The 20,094-nt window shown below is 49.4% G+C and overlaps 1 protein-coding gene across 2 annotated transcripts in view; it reads left to right on the top strand.

Annotated features, from left to right (window-relative positions):
- RBM6 (RNA binding motif protein 6) overlaps positions 1-19,487 on the top strand; it is a 58,853-nt gene extending 39,366 nt beyond the window's left edge. The window contains exons 7-23 of one of the 2 annotated variants that reach the window (XM_055804288.1): positions 3,037-3,111; positions 4,757-4,817; positions 5,918-5,986; positions 7,117-7,368; positions 7,878-8,038; positions 8,767-8,870; positions 9,345-9,387; positions 9,985-10,045; positions 10,965-11,056; positions 11,740-11,892; positions 12,927-13,016; positions 13,801-13,890; positions 14,506-14,775; positions 15,354-15,428; positions 16,022-16,119; positions 17,373-17,484; positions 19,205-19,487. In XM_055804288.1, coding sequence (XP_055660263.1) covers positions 3,037-3,111; positions 4,757-4,817; positions 5,918-5,986; positions 7,117-7,368; positions 7,878-8,038; positions 8,767-8,870; positions 9,345-9,387; positions 9,985-10,045; positions 10,965-11,056; positions 11,740-11,892; positions 12,927-13,016; positions 13,801-13,890; positions 14,506-14,775; positions 15,354-15,428; positions 16,022-16,119; positions 17,373-17,484; positions 19,205-19,330 — 1,932 coding nt within the window. In that variant the 3' untranslated portion in view covers positions 19,331-19,487. The remainder of the gene's footprint in view (positions 1-3,036; positions 3,112-4,756; positions 4,818-5,917; positions 5,987-7,116; positions 7,369-7,877; positions 8,039-8,766; positions 8,871-9,344; positions 9,388-9,984; positions 10,046-10,964; positions 11,057-11,739; positions 11,893-12,926; positions 13,017-13,800; positions 13,891-14,505; positions 14,776-15,353; positions 15,429-16,021; positions 16,120-17,372; positions 17,485-19,204) is intronic. The other variant, XM_055804289.1, reaches the window with a different exon arrangement.
- The last annotated feature ends 607 nt before the right edge of the window (positions 19,488-20,094 follow it).

A 20,094-nucleotide genomic window follows, 5' to 3' on the forward strand; every position in this document is an offset into this window, starting at 1 on the left:
AGATATTGAGCAGTAGCATACATCATTGCTCCCAGCAGTAAGGTCCTGATGCTCTGTTTTGATGAATTTGGCAATTCAGAAAAAAACAGAATCTGCTTATGCCCTTCGAAATCTAGGCATTTCCATAGCTGAGAGCTCGATGTTCTAGTACTGCAGAGCTGTGCTGCCTTTTAAACCCTTCACTGGTGAGTCAACTGTGTGTTTACTGCTAGTTTTGAGGGGGACGTTCCTGACTGGGAGGACCAGGGAGACATTTCAGTGATATACAGATTTAGAAAGAAAAGGCCAAGCTGCTCAGAAGTATAGGATGCTGGAAATCCAGAAGGAGAATTAATGGGCATAGTGCAGGTGAGTCAGTGAGAGATGTCCAGGATAAAATGCCTGAATATGGAAGAAGTTGTTACAGTCTGGGTACCACACATGTGGCGTATGTTGGGCTTACCTTCCCCTGCACCGCCAGCACTGTTCCCTGAAATCTGCAGAAAACCTTTGTGATTTCACAAAGATCTGCTCAACTGAAAGTGGTAAAATGAAAAATAGAGTATTATCCAATACATTCTGCAGAGAAAAGGAAGAAGATGCAGATGAAAAAGGATAAGCTGTGACAGGGACTAGAGGAAATAAAGGCTGTAAAAATATTTGGAATGGAATCTGGTAACAAAATGGGGGAATGAGGACTTCAAAGTCACTGGATCCTGATAATGTGTGTCCTAAATGAAGGGCTCATTTTGGAGTGTTAAATGGTGATAGCAACCTTGAAAATTACTTTATCAAGAAGAAATCAGTAAGAGGGAGCTTGTTGAAAAAATGAGCAGGCAGTCAGCAGGGTGTTAAGGAAATTAGGGAGTAATTATGCAAGTGACACTTTCTGCAGTCACTGAGAACTGAATTTGCAGTAGAGACCAGCACCACATGCACTTCAAAAACATTTTCCATAAGACCAAAAATAATCTTAAGACTTTCTGGCAAGTTTTATCCTCAACGACTGGTAGAAGGATGAAGCTGTATGATGGATTGCCCTACCGGCGGAAGTGTCCTCCAATATAGTTGTCCTTGTTTCCCAAGCTTGTAGGCAGGGCTGCAACTGTCTGCTGAGGATCTGCTATTTCTGAAGATTTTCTTGGGCTTGTGGCTGCAGCTCGGCTCGTGAGGATGTGCACCCTGCCTTCTCTCCCTGCCTATGCTCAGTGGGTCCTGAGGCAGACACGGGCATTATTTCTGGCCTGCTCTCCTGATGCTGCCAGTCCCTTGAGTGTGTGATGTGATGGGTGCCCTGCCTGGGAGAGGGAACGTGTCCATCTCAGAGGGACCAACAGTCCCAGTGGGACAGCCTTGATTTCCACTTACTGTCTTTCTCACTTGTGTTTCCTCACGTGCCTTAAAGAAGGTGCAAACCTTCTTTTAAACATGTAAAGTAGGCAATACTCTGTGCTGTGCATAGACCCCAAGGAGACTCCTTGTATCTGAGGTTGCAGCACTGTGCTCTGGGTGCACACACCAGCCCTCAACAAGGTCTAGGAACGGCTCAGCTTTCTGTGAGGCAAAGGCACAGCCATGCTGGAAGGCAGTGCTGGAACACCTGGGCAGCAGGAAGGAAACCCCTGAAGTGTTCAGTGCCTGTGGGCCTGGTGGGAGAGGATGGCCTTGGCCCGTAAAAGGCCGGCTGTGGAGAGGGGAGGTGGTGGAACCCAACCTTGCAGGGCAGTGCCTTTCGTCTCAGACTTTGCTGCATTTTTTCTTAGGGATTAAAGGATTGTTGTTGTACCGCCGCTGAGTGATTCCCTGCCATGAACTCTTCCCTCCTACTTTACATATACATGTTCCCTAGCATCTCACTCACATTCTGCACAACGATTTATGCATGGGTGTATTGTAATTTCTGAATAGTAAGTCTGGGAACTTGTTTTCTCATGTTCATGGTTTGCTCTGGGAGCTCTTGCGTGACTAGGCTACTGGGTCAGAGTACCTGGGAAGCTTCTGACTCACCAGAGGTCCCCAAAATAGCTTGGGGCTGTAAACAGCTCTCTGACATCTGTGTGTACCATCCAGCAACGGGCCAGAAGAGCAGCTGCTCTCCTGGGGCTTGGGAGACCTGGAACTGACTCTCGTTATTGACACCAAGTCTCATATTGTGGTGTTGGGAAATAGAGACTGTGTGGTCTGGCGGTGCCTCCAGTGACATGACATGTCGCATGGGTCCATGCATTTGTGGCTCAGCCTGCATCCTGCATGCGCAGGCATGGTCTGTTGTCCACGGCAGATGAGAGCCAGCAGGAATCCTTGCTGCTCACTGCTTTTATGGGCTGCTCCAGGCGGGAGCTGGGGGACTTGCACGTATGACTTCATTTCACCCTTAAATCATCTGCATTTCAGCAAAGCTTGTGGAGTTGGGCTTCTGACATCTCTCCAAAGTGTCACGTGTGGAGCTGAAAGCAGTGTGTCTTTGTAGGCAGTGGAGCTCCTCTGCCACTGCTGCACAGGTGCTCGGGGCCAGCCCCGCCAAGGACTGGCTGCAGAGCAGCGGCCTTGGCACGTGCTGGCATGCTTCTCTGAAGGAAAGACAGGGTTTTGTGAGTGACATGAAGACTAACCCAAGCATGAAAATTCTCTCACCTCAGTGGCATTTTTCCTTGTATTCCGCCTCAAGTAGCTGCCATGAGGCCAGCTGGTGGTGACTGGTGTGAAGGAGGCTGTCCAGCTGCCCCTTTCCAGCACGTGGACAAAAGCAGGTTAAAGCATTTCCCTCCCGTGCTCTGGTTACTCTGTCTCTCCTTTTCCTGGGAGGTGGCAAAACCTCTTCTGCCATGTTCCTCTGGAGCTAACACACAGCTTTCTAGCCCCATGCTAGAGCAGAGCACAGGCAGTTTCCCTTCCACTTCCATGGCAAAGCTCCAGCTAACTGAACTGGGGGACTTTCTCCCCCCTTCACCCTGTTTCACTTGCGAAACCTTTAGGAACCAGAGCTTTAACCCCTTTCTTTGCCTCTGAGTAGTCTGCATGTGCTGGGCACATTCATTTACCCCCTTGTCTCAACAGGGAACTCTTTCGATTGGTGGCAAAGAAGTGACCCTTGAGTACACTCCGTGCCCAGAGTTTTGGCGCTGCAAACGTGTAAGTATGCGATCCGAGCTGTGTTGTGCTTCCCCTGCTGGCTCTCATGGCAGTGGCAGCAGAGGAGTGTTAGATATTTGCTCAGTGGCTTAATACCTGTCCTGAAGCTCTTGCATCTTCTAAACTTCTGTGGTTTTTTGTAGCACCTATGAGTGGTGCAGGTAGCCAGTGTTCTACACACAGACCAGTTTCATCCCTATGCAGTGGTTCCCTTTTAATACGTGGGGAAAATAGCATGTGGATCCTTTCTCCTTAGAATGCAACATGAGTCAGTGATTCTGCCAACCAGAATGGAACAGGCTTTCCCTCTGGTCCATGTGTGTAACCACAAGGGTCTCCATTGTCCCAGTAATCAGAACTTTCACTGGCGTAACAGTGCAAACCACTCCTCTGTCTCACACAGGAACCTGTGATCTAGATTTGATTGTAGTAAGTGCAGCAGGGAAGGAAACATGGAAGTGAGTCCCAAGTCCAGGCAGCAGTTCGTACAGACTGGAAGTGGCCCATTTCTGGGGAGGCACAGTTGCCCAAAGGTTGGTTTTGTTCCCGTGCCCTTCTCGCAGTTCTCCCAGAGCAGGTGCTTTTGGCTGGGGGGAGGACTGCAGGGAGCAAAGGGCAGGGTTGTTGCCTGCATTCCCACTGACTGCAGACCAAGAGGTTGCAGTAGGGTAGGAAGGGGTCAGTTCTAGTTGGACTCCCAGCTTGACCATTGGATCACACTGGGCTACAAAGACCCTCATCCAGGCTAATCGGATGCACTCCAGCTGCCAGCAGAGCCATTGCTTGGCACCTTGTCCGTGCTTGTAACGCTCCAGAGATCAAGTAGAGACAGAAGTTTCAAGCAGTGGTTTCACAACAGCTCTCAGTGCAATGAGAAGTAGCTGGAGTGTGTGTCCCTGCTGTTGCTGTGGGTAAGCATGGCCTGAAAGAGCTTCCTTGTGCCCCAGAGCATTTGCAGGCCTTCAGTTAGAGGGGAAAAAAATGCTGTGAAAGAGAAACAATGCATTTACAAAGAGCTTGAAGAGGAAGTTAGGAATGCTGTGTTCGGAGAGAGCTGTGAAGACAGGGCACTTGGCTCTTTCCACAGTGGTTCGGGGTGGGATAACCATCCAAGCCTGTACAGCTCTACCTCTTGGTTAGTAGACACCTCTTCACTACTCTCCCTGTGCAGCAAATTGTATCAGTATCTACAGTTTAGCTCAGATAGGGACTTTGTCACTGCTGTAGCAGTGAGTTGAGATCAGACACTACAAATGTAACTTTGGATCCTTTGAAACAACATAGTGGCTAGCAGTATGGTACCTAGTGTGTAGCTTTTCGGTCCAGTGTCACTTGAGAAAAGGGGAAGGGTCCCATCTTAAGGGCTAGTGAACCGCCTCCATGGTGTGAACAAATCTGTGCTCAGAAGTTGTGTGTAAGTCCTGTTCCCAAGGGAACTCCAGTTGTGAGCCATATGAGCATTTCCCTTCCATTCCAGCCAGGTCTCCTGCTGCCATTACCCATCCTGTCCCTCAAACTCTCACTGTAGCTTTTCCATGGCTGTTACTTGCTTTCTGAGAGCGCTGCAGAGTCTGGCATTCTGAAGCAGGTTGTACCCACCGCCTTCAAAACATGACTTCCTCATGCTGTCCATCTTCCATTGCAGTGTAAGGTGTGTACTGTGGGCTACAGATCTTCCTGCTCCTATTGCAAGCTCCCAAGAGATGGTGAGTATGTCTGGTCCCCTGTGCTTGGTCAATTAAAAGTTTCATCTGCCCTGACAAGTAAGTTTCTTTTCTGACTTCCCTGTGGCATCCGTCTTGGTGGACTAGCTGAGCACTGTGTGGAGGATGTAGGATGATTAGTTTTGCTTCATTTAGACCCTTCTCCCTCTACACGCTAAAGATGTTACATGCAGATATGTTGCTACCAGGTTGTCTGTTCTCGTGAGGCGAGGTGGAGAGGTGTCTTCCTGCACATAGCCTTTCCATCCTGTTGCTGTGGCATTGTCCTTCCTCCACAGTTATAGGTTGTGTGTCCTCCAGGACTGTGAGCTGGTACTGCTGGCCATAGGTGAGATGGCTTCCCCTCAACCTACCTTCCCTGGGAGATGCAGCGTATGTTTTTAGTGCTTTTCTTCTGAGGCTCTCAGATTAAAGGTGAATACAGGATTTGAATGGCTGAACTCACCTTGCTGACTGTAAGAAGTGCATGGAAAGGAGTTCTGCTCCTCCAAGAGCTTCTCCTCACCCCACTAGCCCTTCTGCTTTTTGGGATGGGAGGGCATGAAAGCCAAAACATGCTCCCTTGAGGAAGTGATTTCTTTGGGACAAGCAGGTATTCCAGGCACTTTATAACCTTTGACTCTGTATCTTTGAGCAACTTCTAATGTTTTGCATTTCTTACCTGCATACCCCAGGCAGAAGGGCATTAAAAGAACTGCTGATACAGAACTCTATTTTCTGAAGTACTGTCCCCATGGTTGTGCTTTTCTTGCACTGTGGCTCCTCCATCAGCATTATGAAGGCAAAATTCATGTAGCTGGCCCAACACAACTATGGGTTGTTAATAAAACTGCTGAGGAGCAAATTAAACAGAGCCTTTAAGATGCTGTGAAGACAGATTGTGGTGCACACTTCTTACTCATCTGCTTTTGTTGGTTGTGAAAACGTGTAATAAGGTAACCTCTCTATGACAGTCCTTTAGTTGCTGGGTGAAACAAAACAACTCTCTAGGCATATACAGTCGTTACTGCAGTTTTGCGTGAGTTTTTGCGTGCTCTGTGACTGATAGTCTTGAAAAGGACTTTTATATGTCTCTTTTACAGGGAGCAGAGCAGGCCCAGAGTCCAGAGGTGGTTCTGAGGGGGAGGATGCATCAGCTGAGCAAGAATTCAGTAAGAGAATTGCTTTCCCCATCCCTGGGGTTGCGCTCATGTCTGTGTGATTTCATGGGCAGTTTTCGCAGCTGTATGTGCAGACTGGTTTCCTATGCAAATTTTACATGAGGTTCTGCTCATGGAGTGTAGCCAAAACTCTGCGTGCTGCAAGCTGCAGACAAATTAGGACCGGCCTGTCCAACATGAGCTGTGCTGACAGCCAGACAAGTCAGTGTGCAGCTTTCTCAATGTTTGCATGCAAAATTGTCATGTGTTCTGCCATGCTGCCCACTGCCCAGGCAGAAGGAGAGCGGGGAGGTGCTCTAGGGAACATTAAAGAGAAGCTTCACTGTGCCAAGTTTTGCACTCATTTCTTCTCTGTGGGAAGAGGCTTCGGGAGCAGGTGCAGGGCTGTTAATGTCTGACTTTGCAGCCCTGCAGCTTTGGCTTCCCTTTCCAACAGCTTTAGAAGCTCAGGTAGGGATATCTTTTGAAGTAAAGCCAGATGCTTCAGAGGCCTTCAAGCACAGAAACTTGATGGGGTTTTATCTTCTCTGTATTGCATAGGTGGGCTGAGGGGCAGGGTGTTTCCACATAGTATCTTACTCATCTGCGGTAAGTAGGCACCTAATAAAATCAGTGATTGTATTATGATGCATTTCACTCAGTGATCCTAGAGGTCTGAACCCAGTTTTCCTCTAGCATAGAGATAAGGTGACAGTTACTCGTTGATCTTACTCAGTTATATGAGTGTTCAAGAATACATCAGGCGTAGTAAGGGTTTCACTGCCATGTATTGTCCTGGGCGTGGGAGGAACATATCCAAACCCATCCCTGATGCATGTTTGCCCAGAGAAGAGCCAATCCTAAAAGAAGGCCAAAAAGCCTCTTGTCTCTGACAGCAGAGGTCAAGTAAAGGAGCCCAACACGAAACAAGGCAATGAAAGGATGAGCAGTATCTAGCTTGTCCTTTACACACCTTGTTTCTGCAGAGCATTGACAGGGCATATACAAAAGGCATAGCCTTTATAAGAGATTTATAAGGCATTAGCCTTTATAAGGAGTGCTGCTGCAGTGGCCAGAAAATAAGAGAAGAATACGTGCTGAAACACTCTACGTGGAACTGGTCCATTTCTCCTCTCTAATAGCAGAGACAAAGCTTGAAAAACCTGAGCAAGAGTTATCAGGACAACCAGGATCTCCAAAGCAGCCTCTCCAGCCCTCAGTTCCTGCTCCACAGCAGGAGTGTCAGCCCCCGGAACAGGAGCCAAGGAAGAGAGATGAAGGTAGAGAGCGGCGGCCCTCACAAGAGAAGAGAAGGGATGTGGATCGGCACCAGGAGCTGCCCTCTCAGAGAGAAGCAGAGGAAGCCACACCACAGGATGGTGGAGGAAGCAGAAGTGAGTGGTACAGGGCCCAGTTTTGGGTTCCTCTTGCTTGCACTCCATGAGGCCATCTGCAGAAAGGGCAGCATTTCACTAAAATATCTATGTTGTGCAAATCCATGGCATCAAGTAATTGTGGGCTGTCCAGCCGCAAAGGCACTGGCAAATTGCCTTTAGGAAAATTAATTCAGGGCAAGCTGGCTTCAGGATGGTGCCATTAACTTAGCACAGCAGCAGAAGTCTCTTTGTCCAGAAGTTACTCTGGGATGAGTTCCTCTGAGGAGGTGTCTGCTTTCTGCTCTCTTTTCTGGGAAGGAAGGGTCAGCAGTTGGTGGTGGTATACTCTGAGCACCTTGCGAAGTGAAGAAAAAAAAAGCAGCGGCTTCCAGACTCAACTGCAAGAAGCCATGGGGTTGCTTTGAGTGGATTTAGTTTTACCTGTGCTGTCACAATAAGCTTAGACCTGAATTATCTTTTTTTACTATTTTTTATTTGCTGGTCACATCCCTCATTGTGCTTCACAGCAATTATGCTGAAGCGTATTACTCGATTCACCCCACCAGAAGTGATTGTGGGGCTCCTAGCCCCATACGTGCGTCTCTCCACATCCAGTGTGCGCATCATGAAGAACAAGGCTGGACGGATGGGGCAGACCTATGGCTTCATTGAACTGGATTCACATGCTGTAAGTAGTTTCCTGCTTTCACATGCTCCCCCTGTTGGTATCTATAGTCGTAAAAGTAGAGAAACTACAGCTGTACTTGTGAGGCAGCTGTCCTCGAGTGAGTCCTGTCTTCTGCTTGTCTGGCTAGTTACAGGGAATATCTGATAGAGCTGTTGCTCTCTGGCTTTAGGAGCCAACGATTATCTCTTGTTACAAGCTGTGATGCTGAGTGAATTTCTTGCTTCAGTAAGTTTCTTTGTAGACCCCCCTAAACTTGAACACCTCTTGCACAGATGCTTTGTTTGCAGGGAACTTGAATTCAATGGTTTCTGTCTGCAGAAGGCAAGAATCTTAATTAACAGACAGTCCCATGTTGGAAGGTTCACGTTTTCTGGTTCTGAGTGACTCCCAGACTCCATAACTGTGCTTTGGCAATGGTCCAGAGGGTGCTCAAATAACTCTTTGGGGCAACAGCAGGCACGGTGCTGCATTGCCTAGCAGCCATAGAACATACAGTCCCTAGCTAGCTGCTGAGAACAGTCATAGGACAAGCAGAGAACCTAACAATGTATTTATCCTTTTCGTTGCATCCTAAATACTTTTCACTAATATTTAGACAAAAGTGTTGTGTTTCCCATCCTGCTATGGTCATCATGTAAGCACAAAGCCTTCCTGTCAGGCAGACTGGATTTGGGAAACAGGCTTATGTTTCCTTCTCATGGATGTGAAATTCTCCTTTCCTTTTACAGGAGGCACTGAGATTACTAAAGATACTGCAGAATCTGGATCCCCCTATCTGCATTGACGGACGTACAGTGGAAGTGAACCTTGCTACAGGGAGGAGAAGGTATAGGTAGATGAAACAGTAGAGTTGTCCTCTGTGTGATGTGCTGTGACACTAGAGCTGTGTTTTCAGGCTGGGTACTTAAAGGTTGGCACGTGAATTAGCACAGATGTTCCTACAATCTAAAAAAGGTGTTGGAGAGGTGAAGCATCAGAGCTAGAAGAAGCTTCAGTGACTGAGCAGTATGGGATTAATCATCATATTGCGTGGCTGCTTCTTTTTTTTGTTGTCCAGCCATCAAATCCCATTATGAGGGAATTAATGAGTTCAGCTTTTTAAAAAGCAGTTGGAGAGATTAATCTTTGCAGACATAGCAGAGAGCGTGGTCATAGCTCTTGTGGAGACAGTGATCTACAAAGTCTCTTTACTGGGGTGGACACAATTCAACAAAGATCGTCTTTCTGCCTTTATGTACTCACTTTGAATATGCTGAGGGTAATGTGAAGCCACATTGACATCAACCTGCAACCTTTATCTCAACAGGAATGACTATGGGGAGCATGGTGACAATTCCTACTATGGCCCGGTAGGTCTGCACAGCTTCCCTGCAGGCTGTGGGAAAGGGAGGGAGCGCTGGGGGTTATAGGCCTGACTTTGTGAGGCTCTTTCCCTTTGGGCTGCTGGAAGTTCAGCGTGTTTGAAGATGGGTTGACAATGTTCACATGTGCTCTTCGGTGCTGCTCTGCCCCTAGCACTGTGTTTATAACACGCACAGAAGCATAAGTCAGAGTGTGGCGCTGCCTGGGGGAGTTCTGGGCTGGATTATTCCGTACCATGCTTTTACAGAGTGACTTAATTGATGACTGAGCTCAGTTCCCAGAGTGAATGTCTCTTCTCTAGTGCTTGTTACTAGACTACAGGGCTCTTTCCGGAGTGAATGGGCTGGAGGCTTCGATATGGATTGCGACAAGCACCTCATTTAAAGATTCACGGAGGCTACAGAGGTCTTGTGCTTTGCAACACTGTCCATTGCTCTGTAGACGAAAAGTTGTATGTGCTTGTGCTCTATTTAGCATAGCTAAGCGAGCTGTTTTCCTGAGCTTCAGGCCCGTGAGAGGGAGGAGAAGAAGCAATATGATGTTTGTCAGAGTCTCTGATCTGTTTGTGGTGTTTGCTTTTCCAGGGCAGAAGGGGCATGAGAGACAGGAGGGGCGGCGAATCACAGAGACGCACCAGAGCACAGTGTAAGTTAAGCTCCTACCGTGGAGAGGTTTCTTCCTTAAAAGGGCACTGACATGCAGAAATCAGCCCCAAAATATTTTTAAAGGCTAAGAGTAGGTTTGTTTGCTACACCCACTTCTGAGTTTCTTTGCCAACTTTGTTTAGTCATATTTTCCTATCTGATGATGTGTTTCTCACTGCTCTTACTGTGCAAAACTACAGGCAGATAAAGGAAACTTGCTGTGTGCTTTCCCTTGTTGTGGTAAACTGATGGGATAAAATCAGCCTGACAATTACTAGATGAGACAGAGAAAATACACTTTATGCAGCAGTGCCAGTAGCTGGAAGAATACTCTGGATTGTTTTACTAGATGTAGTGTCGCTGAGCTCTGTCTTTGGAAATGAGGAACATTCCTGCATTATGGGCCTGCCCTGGAAGGCCTTTGGATGTTCCTATAAAAATGGTTTGTGGTCGGGAGCTTTCATGCACCCGTGGGCAGAAGGGATGTGGGGAGTGTCATCACTTTAAACAGGAGACTGTTTGAAAGAGCACAGATCCTCCTTGTTAACAGGGGTGGGTGGACACAGAGCCTGGTACTCATTAGCCCTTCCTTAGGGAAATTACTGAATTTCGTGTCTTTGTGCCATCAAGTGTTGTGGTCTAGTGATGTCAGCACAGCCCCTGTAAGTGTGTTTTGATGTGGAAGTTTTGGCAGAGTCCTAAAACAGAAGAATTGTGAAAACCTATCTCCCTTCTTACTCCTTAAAGAAAAAAAGATGTAGGTCAAGTGATGTGAGGATACTCATACCTCTCTTGCCAGGAAAGAAAAATGCTTCTTTCCCACTCTTGATCCTTTCACCGTTTACTGATGCTTTTGTCTTTGTAAAAGGCAAGCTCTGCCTTTGGAAGTTTGTGGTGTTAACTCTTGTCTCTCTGTTCAGCTCCATCAGATGTGTCCACATACATTTATGATCCTGAAACTGGGAATTACTATGATCCCATAGCTGGGACATATTATGACCCCAGGACTCAGGTGAGTGTATGGGAAGAAAACTTTACACACAGCACATTCTTGCAAACTGCCCTTCTCTGGGGGAGATTTTTTTAGCTGGATCCTGAAGATGGACTAACATAGGACAGTACAGAGGTGGCCTTGTTTCTCTTACTCAGTCCTCTGCCTCCGACCTGTATAAAAGGGATACATGTTCCAAAATATCAGCTTAATGAGAGACTAGGAACCCATTAGTTGTGTGTTGAACCAGCTACTGTTCTTTGGCTTCTGAAGCCCTGCCTGCGGAGGGTTTTTGGTCTCTTCATCGAGTAAACTTATGGGCAGAGCATCTTTGCTAGATTTTACTGAAGTCATGTGATATGTGGCTGTATTAAAAGATGTGGTCTCTCTGCTCCCTGACTCCAGCCCACAATAGTTACAAGGATGCCAAAAAAGAGCCATCAGCAGAGGTTCTCTGGGACTATCACCTTGTTTTTGTGATACTGGAAGTGTCCATGTTCTGAGTGAGCAGGGTAGTGCTCTGATGGCCTGGCTGTAGTAGACTGTCTTCTGCCCCATCAGAGTTCTGAAGCCGTTGCCCTCAGCTGTCTGAGGCTCTGCAGTCCCTTCTTACTGTGCTGGCTTCCCCGGCCCAGTAAGGACAATAAGCCAAATAAGAAGATTTGCAGGGGTTTGGCTGAGTCTGTTCCAAATGCCTCTTTCAGAGGGAAGTCACGATAGACCGAGAAGCCTGCTCGTCACCTACAGAAAGCAGAAGGCGGCGGCATGGGAGCCAGGAACGGACAAATGAAAGGAAGGACCCACACAACAGGGACAACAGGGACAAAAAGGAGAAAGGGAAAAGTACTTCTGCTAAGGTAAATCCCTCCAGGCATCGGAATGATCAGAGATCTGAGGCCAGGATGCTGAGGTAAGAGAGGTTAGAAAGTAGCAATTTATAGAGACGTCAAAAAGGGAGGGACAGCAAGAGAAAACAATGAAATACATGGGGTCAGCAGCATGCCAGGAACATGGGGTTGTTCAGCCAGGTGGGACTAAGTTCCTGAGATTTTTCTCTTGTGACATTGTCAGGGCTTCTCATCCCTTCCTTATGGTAAAGGATTCAGAAACATCTAGGTAACTGAGGCATGCATTTCACTCACACTGCTGAAAGCACCCAGCTATTGTGACAGAGCCAACAAAAAAGTAGCAGAGATGTTTAAACATACCAAGTTAGATAAGAACTGGAGATCTCTCCTGTAACTGCAGTTCCTGCCCCCTCCAAATATCACAGACAGGCAGGAAGATGAGGCAGGTGGTGCAGATGGACTGCAAAGGTGAACTGAGATCAAATGCAGATACATCCTGTACAGCCCCAGTCCTGGGGCAGTGCCCTTCAGTGCTGCTCCCAGTGAGCAAACACTGTATCCCCAGTGTGAGGAGCAGCTGGTTGGGAGTAGCTGCCAATAGTGATGTTTGAGCATGGGTGTTTGGGCACAGCCTGGTGCTGTGGTACCGACTGGGCCCGAGGAATGCCAGGAGAGTTGGTAGAAGTGATTTAGACACGAGTGCAGAAACTTTGCTTTCCTCCTTGCCTGTTGGTCTGGCTATGCTCTGTGGCATGGCCAGTCCTGGGCAGCTGGAACCTGAGGGGTGTAATTGTCCCCGAGGCTGGTAGCAAGCCAGCCATGGAGTCTCATCTGGTATGGAGCATGCCTGCTTTCAAGGGCACTGACCTAGGAGAAACATGGTCTTCTCTGAATGGAGGGTGAGAGCATCTCCAGTGGAAATCCTGTAATTTTTCCCAGCTACCTGTTTTCCATGGATGCTCAGAAGTGGCTTCCTGGCTGCTGTGTGCACTCTCTGACCCCTGTGATGCTGATGGCCTAATGTCTAATCTTGGGTTTTTCAGAATGAGCCTGGAGAGGAGAGGTTCTTTGCAGAAGATGTCTTCAAAAAGCCATTGCCTCCCTCTATGAAAAAGGACGAGAGTGCAGGCCTGGTACGATGTTGCGTAGCACTTGTCTTCCTCAGTCAAGTAGCTAATGAATGGCCAAATCAGAGCGTGTCCAGGGCTTCAGTCCTGTGTAAAGCATGTAGATATGAAGCATCGCTGCAGCCTAGTCTTTGTGCTGCTGGGCGTACAAGTGAGCGTCACAGGCCCATCCTGTTGCAGTGTGGGTGACTGCAGTCTCTGGTGTTCTCTGTCCAATATAAGGAAGATCCTGACAACACCACTATGCTGGTTGAGCCTGGCCATGTGTTGTGCTACAGACACGGCAGAGAAAACTGCTGTTGTCCTTTCTCCTCCCTAGCTGTAGTACTTGTGCTTTGTCTCATCTCTCACAGGCAAGCAGGACTGTAACTCTTCCTGGAGTGGCGAGTTTCTCTGCTCCTATGCTGGCTGGCTGTGGGGGTGGCTTTGCATCTGGTCTCCACATCCTTTGTGCACACACGGAGATGTCCAAATGTGACCTGGCCCTGCCCCAGCTCCCTCGCTGGTTTGAGGCACAGCTGGGGCCACTGTTCGCATCACAGTCCAGCAGAGAGTGAGAGTGGGCAGGCTGGGGCAGCATGGTCAACTGCTGCAGCTGTCCCTGAAACCAAGGGCATAGCTCCAGGAGAACTATGGATTCCCCAGAATGGGAATGTCTTCCACCAAAAGTACCACCTCATTTCTGCCAACTGCCTGGTGTCCTTGGAAGCCTGTTTAGATGGGTGCTTAGCTGTTGCACACGCTGAGTCTGTGCTATGGCGCTCTTAACATGTGATGTTGACTGTTTCAGAATGAGACTGGAGAGGAGAAGTTTTCTGCAGAAGATGTCTTTAAAAAGCCATTACCTCCCTCTGTGAAAAAGGATGAGAGTGCAGCCCTGGTAAGTGGCTCCATAGGACTGGGGTTTTTGCCTTGTTTGAGCCTGGGTACAGGACTCAAGAGGCTCACCAAAGCCTGGCTGTGACCCTGAGTGACAGGTGCCAGTTTCCCATGCCAGGGGAGGGAACATTGGAGATGGAATGGCAAAGGTAGTTACTCTGAGCCTGTTTGTGGGCTTCTAGCCTGGGGAAATTTAATACCAGCATTTAAGCAGGGTCTCCTCACTCAAGCAGTCCTCAGGTAGAAGACTCTTCCTGGACTGAGGAAGGCCAGACCTTACTGATCTCCATGGCTAGAGGAAGTGACTGACAGCAACTCTCTGCCAAATAGCTGCTGCTTTGGTCAGCTGCTTCTGCTTAGGTGTGTGACAGGTTGGGAAAGCCCAGCACCAATGTACAGCCTGTCCAGAGGACAGAAGGGCTTCTACCTCTGGCGTGTAAATGCTGGCCAGCTGGTTTCTTTCTCTTCCCTGCCTGTGCTGCTGGGATGCTGCTCTCTGGCTCTTGGGCTAGAATGGAGACAGAAGTCATGGGGAGACTGGTTGGGGAAGCAGAGCCACTCACGGCAGGCAGGCTTGATGCTACAAATTGTCACACTTTTCTGCCGCATCCCTCAGCCCAAGGTGGTGAACCCCCTGATAGGACTTCTGGGAGAGTATGGAGGAGACAGCGACAATGAAGAGGAGGAGGAAGAAGAGGAGCAGTCACAGGCTCAGTGGCTGCCACCTCCCCACCCACCAGCACAACGTGAGGAGCAGCTGAGGAAGGCCAAGGCCAGCGATGACAAGCTGACCGACTGGAACAAGCTGGCCTGCTTGCTGTGCAGGAGGCAGTTTCCCAACAAGGAAGTTCTCATCAAGCACCAGCAGCTTTCCAACCTGCACAAGGTATGAGGGAGCTGGTGGCCAGGAGGCTGTGTGCGCTGCAAGCTGCCTTTGGCTCAACAGCTTTGTGATGTGCAGAGGAAAATGCAACGGTTGGGTGGGAAGAGCTGTGCTGGATTTGACACAGTAGCGGGCAAAGTTCCCATCAAAGCTCTGTTCAAAGCATTGTGTGAGCTGCTCGTTCCTGCCACGGGAGTGCTATAACATCAAGGTGTGACTTTTTAAGCTGCAGCGAGATAGCTAAAGCTTGGGGAGAGTGGGGTGCTGGCACACATGAGTGTGACAGCAGTAAGAACTTAGCACATGCCTCCCCATGTTCTGTGCTGCCTTTGAGCTCTTGCTTCTAGGAGGGCCAAATTGCATGTGTGTTAAAGTAGGACTGGTTGCCTTCCTTACTGTGGGGAGGAAGGGCTGCTGGCCTCTGTGGGGGAGCAGGTAGTCTGGTCTGCAGGAGAAGCTGCTGCACCTGGTATAGCGGAGGTGCGAGAGCATGCTGCTTTACCTGTACTGCATACAGATGGAGCAAATGACTGACAGCTTGTATCCTCTGCTGACACTGGCTTCTGTTTTCCTCCTTCCAGCAAAACCTGGAGATACATATGAAGATCAAACGATCTGAACAGGAGCTGGCGTATTTAGAGAAAAGAGAGCGTGAGGTGGGTCTGCAGTGGTGGGCAAGCTTCTGTTGGTGGGTTTGCACTAGAAGTATGTTGGTCCCAGGCAGATTCTCCATTTACGCACCTGTGTCTGCAGCCTGAGCATCAAATGCCTCCCAAAGAGTCAGACTGAACTGCAGGCACACCGCATTTGGACCGGTAGATAGTGCTGTGACTTCTAAGAGCAGGTCTTCCTCCTCCCAGAGGGGCCTGAGTGTGGTTCTGTTGTCCTGTGAGCCAGTGTTGGGCTCTAGGATAAGTGGGACGGAAATTTTAATCTAAAACTGAGGCAGTGTGTAGGCTGCTGCTGCCTGGCCTGGAATGGGAGAGCTGTAACTCTCCATTGTTCAGAAGGTAGCAGGGCTGCTCCTGGTGCCATAGCTGGAAGGCGGCAACCACAGGTCTGGGTCAGCCCAACAGACGCCATCAGGACAGAACAAGTGGATTGTGGGTCCCAGAAGCATTCAGTGTTTGTGGGTCCCCAAGACAGATTTCCAGCCAGCTGAGGATGAGACCTGGTTGCAGAGCAGTCGTCTTTGGAGTGCTGAACCCTTCGTAGCTCTTGCACTTACTTTGTTCTTTGTGTTATGAAGGGGAGACATAAAGACAAAGGAAATGACCGGAGAGAGAGATTCCAGCAGATGGATTCACCAGAGAGGAAACGGCTCAGATACGACCGGGACTCAGAGAGGTAATGGCTGCTCTCAGTTAGATCTCTCCGGGGCTGCTGATGCTGGGATGGTGTGTGTGCTGCTGGCCTGCCGAGGCCAGGAATCGGCTGGGGGGGTAGGTCTGCAAGAGTAACAGCCAGACAGACTGTAATTCTTGTGGGTAGAGTTCCCTGAAGTATTGAGCCTGTTGTGCTGCAGGACATCTCAGAGAGGGCAGAAAGCCAGGGGTGGAAATGAGGGTTTAGGGGAAAGCAGAGATAAGCTGCCTGGTGCTGGAGGAGTGAGGTGAGGGGACTGAGTGTGCCTGGCCAGGTGCAGGGAGCAGAATGCAGCCTATTCCCATCCACCTCATCGTTAAGGCACTTGCTGTCCTGTCTTGGCATTTAGCCATTGAAAGAAAGAGCAAAGCTGTGTTTCATCTGTTCCACTGACTCAGAGGAACGCTAGGAGCTGTTTCCACCACATTCAGAGTAGGTGGAGGAAGAAAGTGCATGCTGTGCAGAGCTCTTGAAAGGTCTACCTGCTGTGAGCTCGCATGTTCCAGTGGGCTGAGGAACTGCTAGGCGTGTGTTGAAGACAAAACTGGTTATGTGCCTGTTTCCTTCTGGTACAGCACCTCAGAAGGAGACCTTTCCTCTGTGTCTTGCAGTTTAAAAATCCACATCTTCTCTTCCCTCTTGTCCTGGAATAGCTGTGGATAAACCAAAGCAGTTTGTGTGCAGTGTCAGCAGCAGCCAGAAAACAGAACTTGCCTGAAGGAAGCTATTTTTGTGCCGAGTGATTTTTCAAAACAATGGGTTTTGTTTAATGGTCTTGGATGAGTAATGACCAGGTGGGAGAAGGGGTGTCCAAATCAACACTACACCTGTTGAGCTCAGTGACCACAGCACTGGGAGAAAAGAAAGATCTAACAGAGCAGCAGGGATTAGACTTCACTTTCTTGCTATTGCTAAAACTTGGATTAAGAAATGCAAGCACAGAATGCCCCTGGCTTGCTTGTACTGTAAATATTTTGGAGCCTGAGCTCATTTCCTGTGCCCTGGTGTATTTTCCTCTGAGGTGGGACAAGAAGTTGTGCAGTCAAAGGTGTCTGAGCCCTGCACACAGAATCCACCATTCTGGTTTCCTTGGATGCTGTGCTTCTTGCAAGCAACTTGGGTATCCCTCAGAAGAGGCTGGAGTGTTGATAACGGTGCTGTTAGCAGAGCTAAAAATCCCTGGCATGTGTTCAAAACATTGTAAGACTGGACAATTGATTCTGCGTCTTTTGCAGTGACTATGACCCAAGGATCGATAGTAACAACAAAGGGAACCGAATGTTTCAGTCCACGGGGTGGAAGAAAGGCTTTGGCCACAACCAGCAGGGCACAACATCACCAATGGAGGTGAGTCTTCCTTTCAAAACACATCCCTGTCCTGCAGCTGGTAATTCTGCCAAGACAGCTGGAGGGAGATCCCAGATGGAACAAGAGTCAGGGTGCAAGACTCCACTACCACTCGATGGAATAATGTGTGTGCACTGATTAACTGTGCAGGCTGGGAGGGGCTGCAAGTATGTTGGTAGTAGAAAGAGGTTAGAATTGATATGGATCTGGAGGTGTTGAAAATAGAGTAACAGTGAGCAGGGAGGGTGTGAACATCTGATTAATGGCTGCTTGAAGCCAGGTACCCAGGCTGGGGTTTGAGCTGGTCAGCAGCTCAGTGCTCTGTAGCCACATGAGCTGGGGGAGAAGGTGAAGCTCCTCTGGGGAGATGCGAGCAAAGCCAAAGGCACGTGATACTGTTTGTCTGCTCTGCTTAGCGCTTGTGCGGCTCTCACTGTGGTGCTGGACTCTGGCCTTAGGAAGGTAATACCAAAGTACATCCTCTGATGAGGAGCAGAGTCCCCATCGACAAAGGGCCCCGGGGTGGGCAGGGCTGGGTAGATCCTCCCTCCTGGGGCAGGCTGGGCTCTCGCTGCAGAGGGTTTATCTGACAAGCGGCCTGGGGCAGGCACCGCTCTGCCTTGCCCAGGGGCACATGAGCAGCACCATGCCCTCGGGGATGCTGTCGCTTGCAGTGGCAGGTTTGTCACCTGGCTGCCTCCTGCCGGCAGCTTGTGGTCGAGTGTATCATTAAAAAGGCAAGTACTTGAGGCTTGGCGACGTGTGTTTGCTTGAGCCCACACACACAAGGCAAGATTCCCTCCTCAGCACAGGCAGCAGGAACGGGCCCCAGCTGTTGCACATTGCTCAGGGAGAGTTTCCTCTGGCCATAAAATGAGGTTTGTCAGAGCCAGCTCCAGCGACGCGCTCTGGGAGGTCTGACCTCTGATCAGGGCTCCCTGGGTTGGATGGGGGAGCTGATTGCACAGCGCAGCCCTCGTACAATTCCTATAAAGGCCTCCCAAAAGACCCTTAGAGGTGTGCTTTCTTTTCACTTCCAAGTCATGGTGGGTGAAGCCATGTGCCCGCTTCAGCCCCACAGGACTTTGATCTGTCGGCCAAATTTATGACATCTCTGGTATTCACACAAGTCAGACTTAAAAGTGAGAGAGACTTTCAGCCTCAGGCCTGCTCTCCTGGGCTAACTCTAGGCAGGTATTACTGAATAATTCAGATGCTGCCTGCAAAAGCCAGTCGTTAAAAACTGGTTGAAATTCAAAGTGAGCTACCAGAGCCCATGGGAACTCTTATTAGAGGAGAAAACAGCTGAGCTTGTGCAAATGCAGGCTAACTGCAAACAGCTCCCCGAGAGCCCAGCTCTGCTGGTAGTTCCCTTTGCTCCGTTGCGATCCTCGCTCGCACACGGCTGCCTCTCGTCTGCCAGCGCTGCCTGTTTTGGCTGCCCACTCCCACCCTGCCGTATGCTCACGTTGTTCTCTGCAGCCGAGCCCCGTGGGTTGATTCTCGCCGGGCATTTGCTGGCGGTGGTTTTGTGGCCCACAAAGGGCCAGTAGTTTCTCTCAAAACAGCTTTTGGAGGAACACGGCACACTTGCTGTTCCTGCTGTCCTGGATCCACATGGGAGCAGTAGGCTATCCTGAAGCAGCCGTGGGGAAGCTTTTTCTTTATGGGCAGCCAGTGAAGAGGAGAAATCACTAACATAAGCTGTATCCATTTTCAGGCAGAAAATCGGAAGAAGGGCCCTGGCCTGGGGGCCCAAGGGAAGCCCACCAAGAGGCAGTCCAACGAGACCTACCGCGACGCCGTCAGGAGAGTCATGTTTGCCCGCTATAAGGAACTTGAGTGAATGGTGGAGAAAGCCCCAAGCCTGTCTGTCTCCGTCTATGTCTGTTTCTCTCTGTGTCCTGTTCTTTTGGGGGTTTGGTTGTTTTGGGGGTTTTTTTTTGAATTGTTACAGGTTTTGCTGCTAGAATTTTTTTAATAAAACTAAAAATTTGTCAGTGCTTGGCTCTTGCCTAAAATGCTATGTTTTAAAAGCAGGTGATGCTTTGGAAGATTCCCACTGTGTTTCGTTCTCTGCTCATGAGGTCCCTGGGCGTTGCAGGCATGTCAGTGGGGCTGGGACAGGTTTGGTCACTCGGTGGCCCTGCCAGCAGTGCCGCTGTCCTGCAGTATGATCCCTGCCATCTCAGGAACAGATGCTCCTGGTGCGGTGTACTCATTGATCAGGATGTGAGCTGGGAGCCAGGGACAGCCCCAGGGCCTGGAAGGAATTCGGGAGCAGGAGTGATGTGTGTGGGGGGGTTCATCCTGGCTATTAGCAAGGACAACTCGGTTCAATTAGTAGCAAAAGCTTAATGGCTAAAGGGGTCTAACCAATGCTGGGTGTTATCTGAGCTTCCTAAGCAGGGCAGAGCCCTCCCCTTCCTCCCCCAGGAGCATGGGATCTGGTGGCAGTGGTGTTGGGGACCCTCATGGGGACATAGCCATCCTGGTCCGGGCTGGCAGGAGCTGTGTGCGTCAGAGGAAAAGCCATTTTGAGCAAGTGCTGCTCGTGCAGCCTGGGGAGCTGTGGAGGCAGCTCCTGCGGGGGTGTGTAACAGGCGGTTG

This window comes from Falco peregrinus, chromosome 5 (assembly GCF_023634155.1).
Source record: "Falco peregrinus isolate bFalPer1 chromosome 5, bFalPer1.pri, whole genome shotgun sequence".
Lineage (NCBI taxonomy): Eukaryota > Metazoa > Chordata > Aves > Falconiformes > Falconidae > Falco > Falco peregrinus.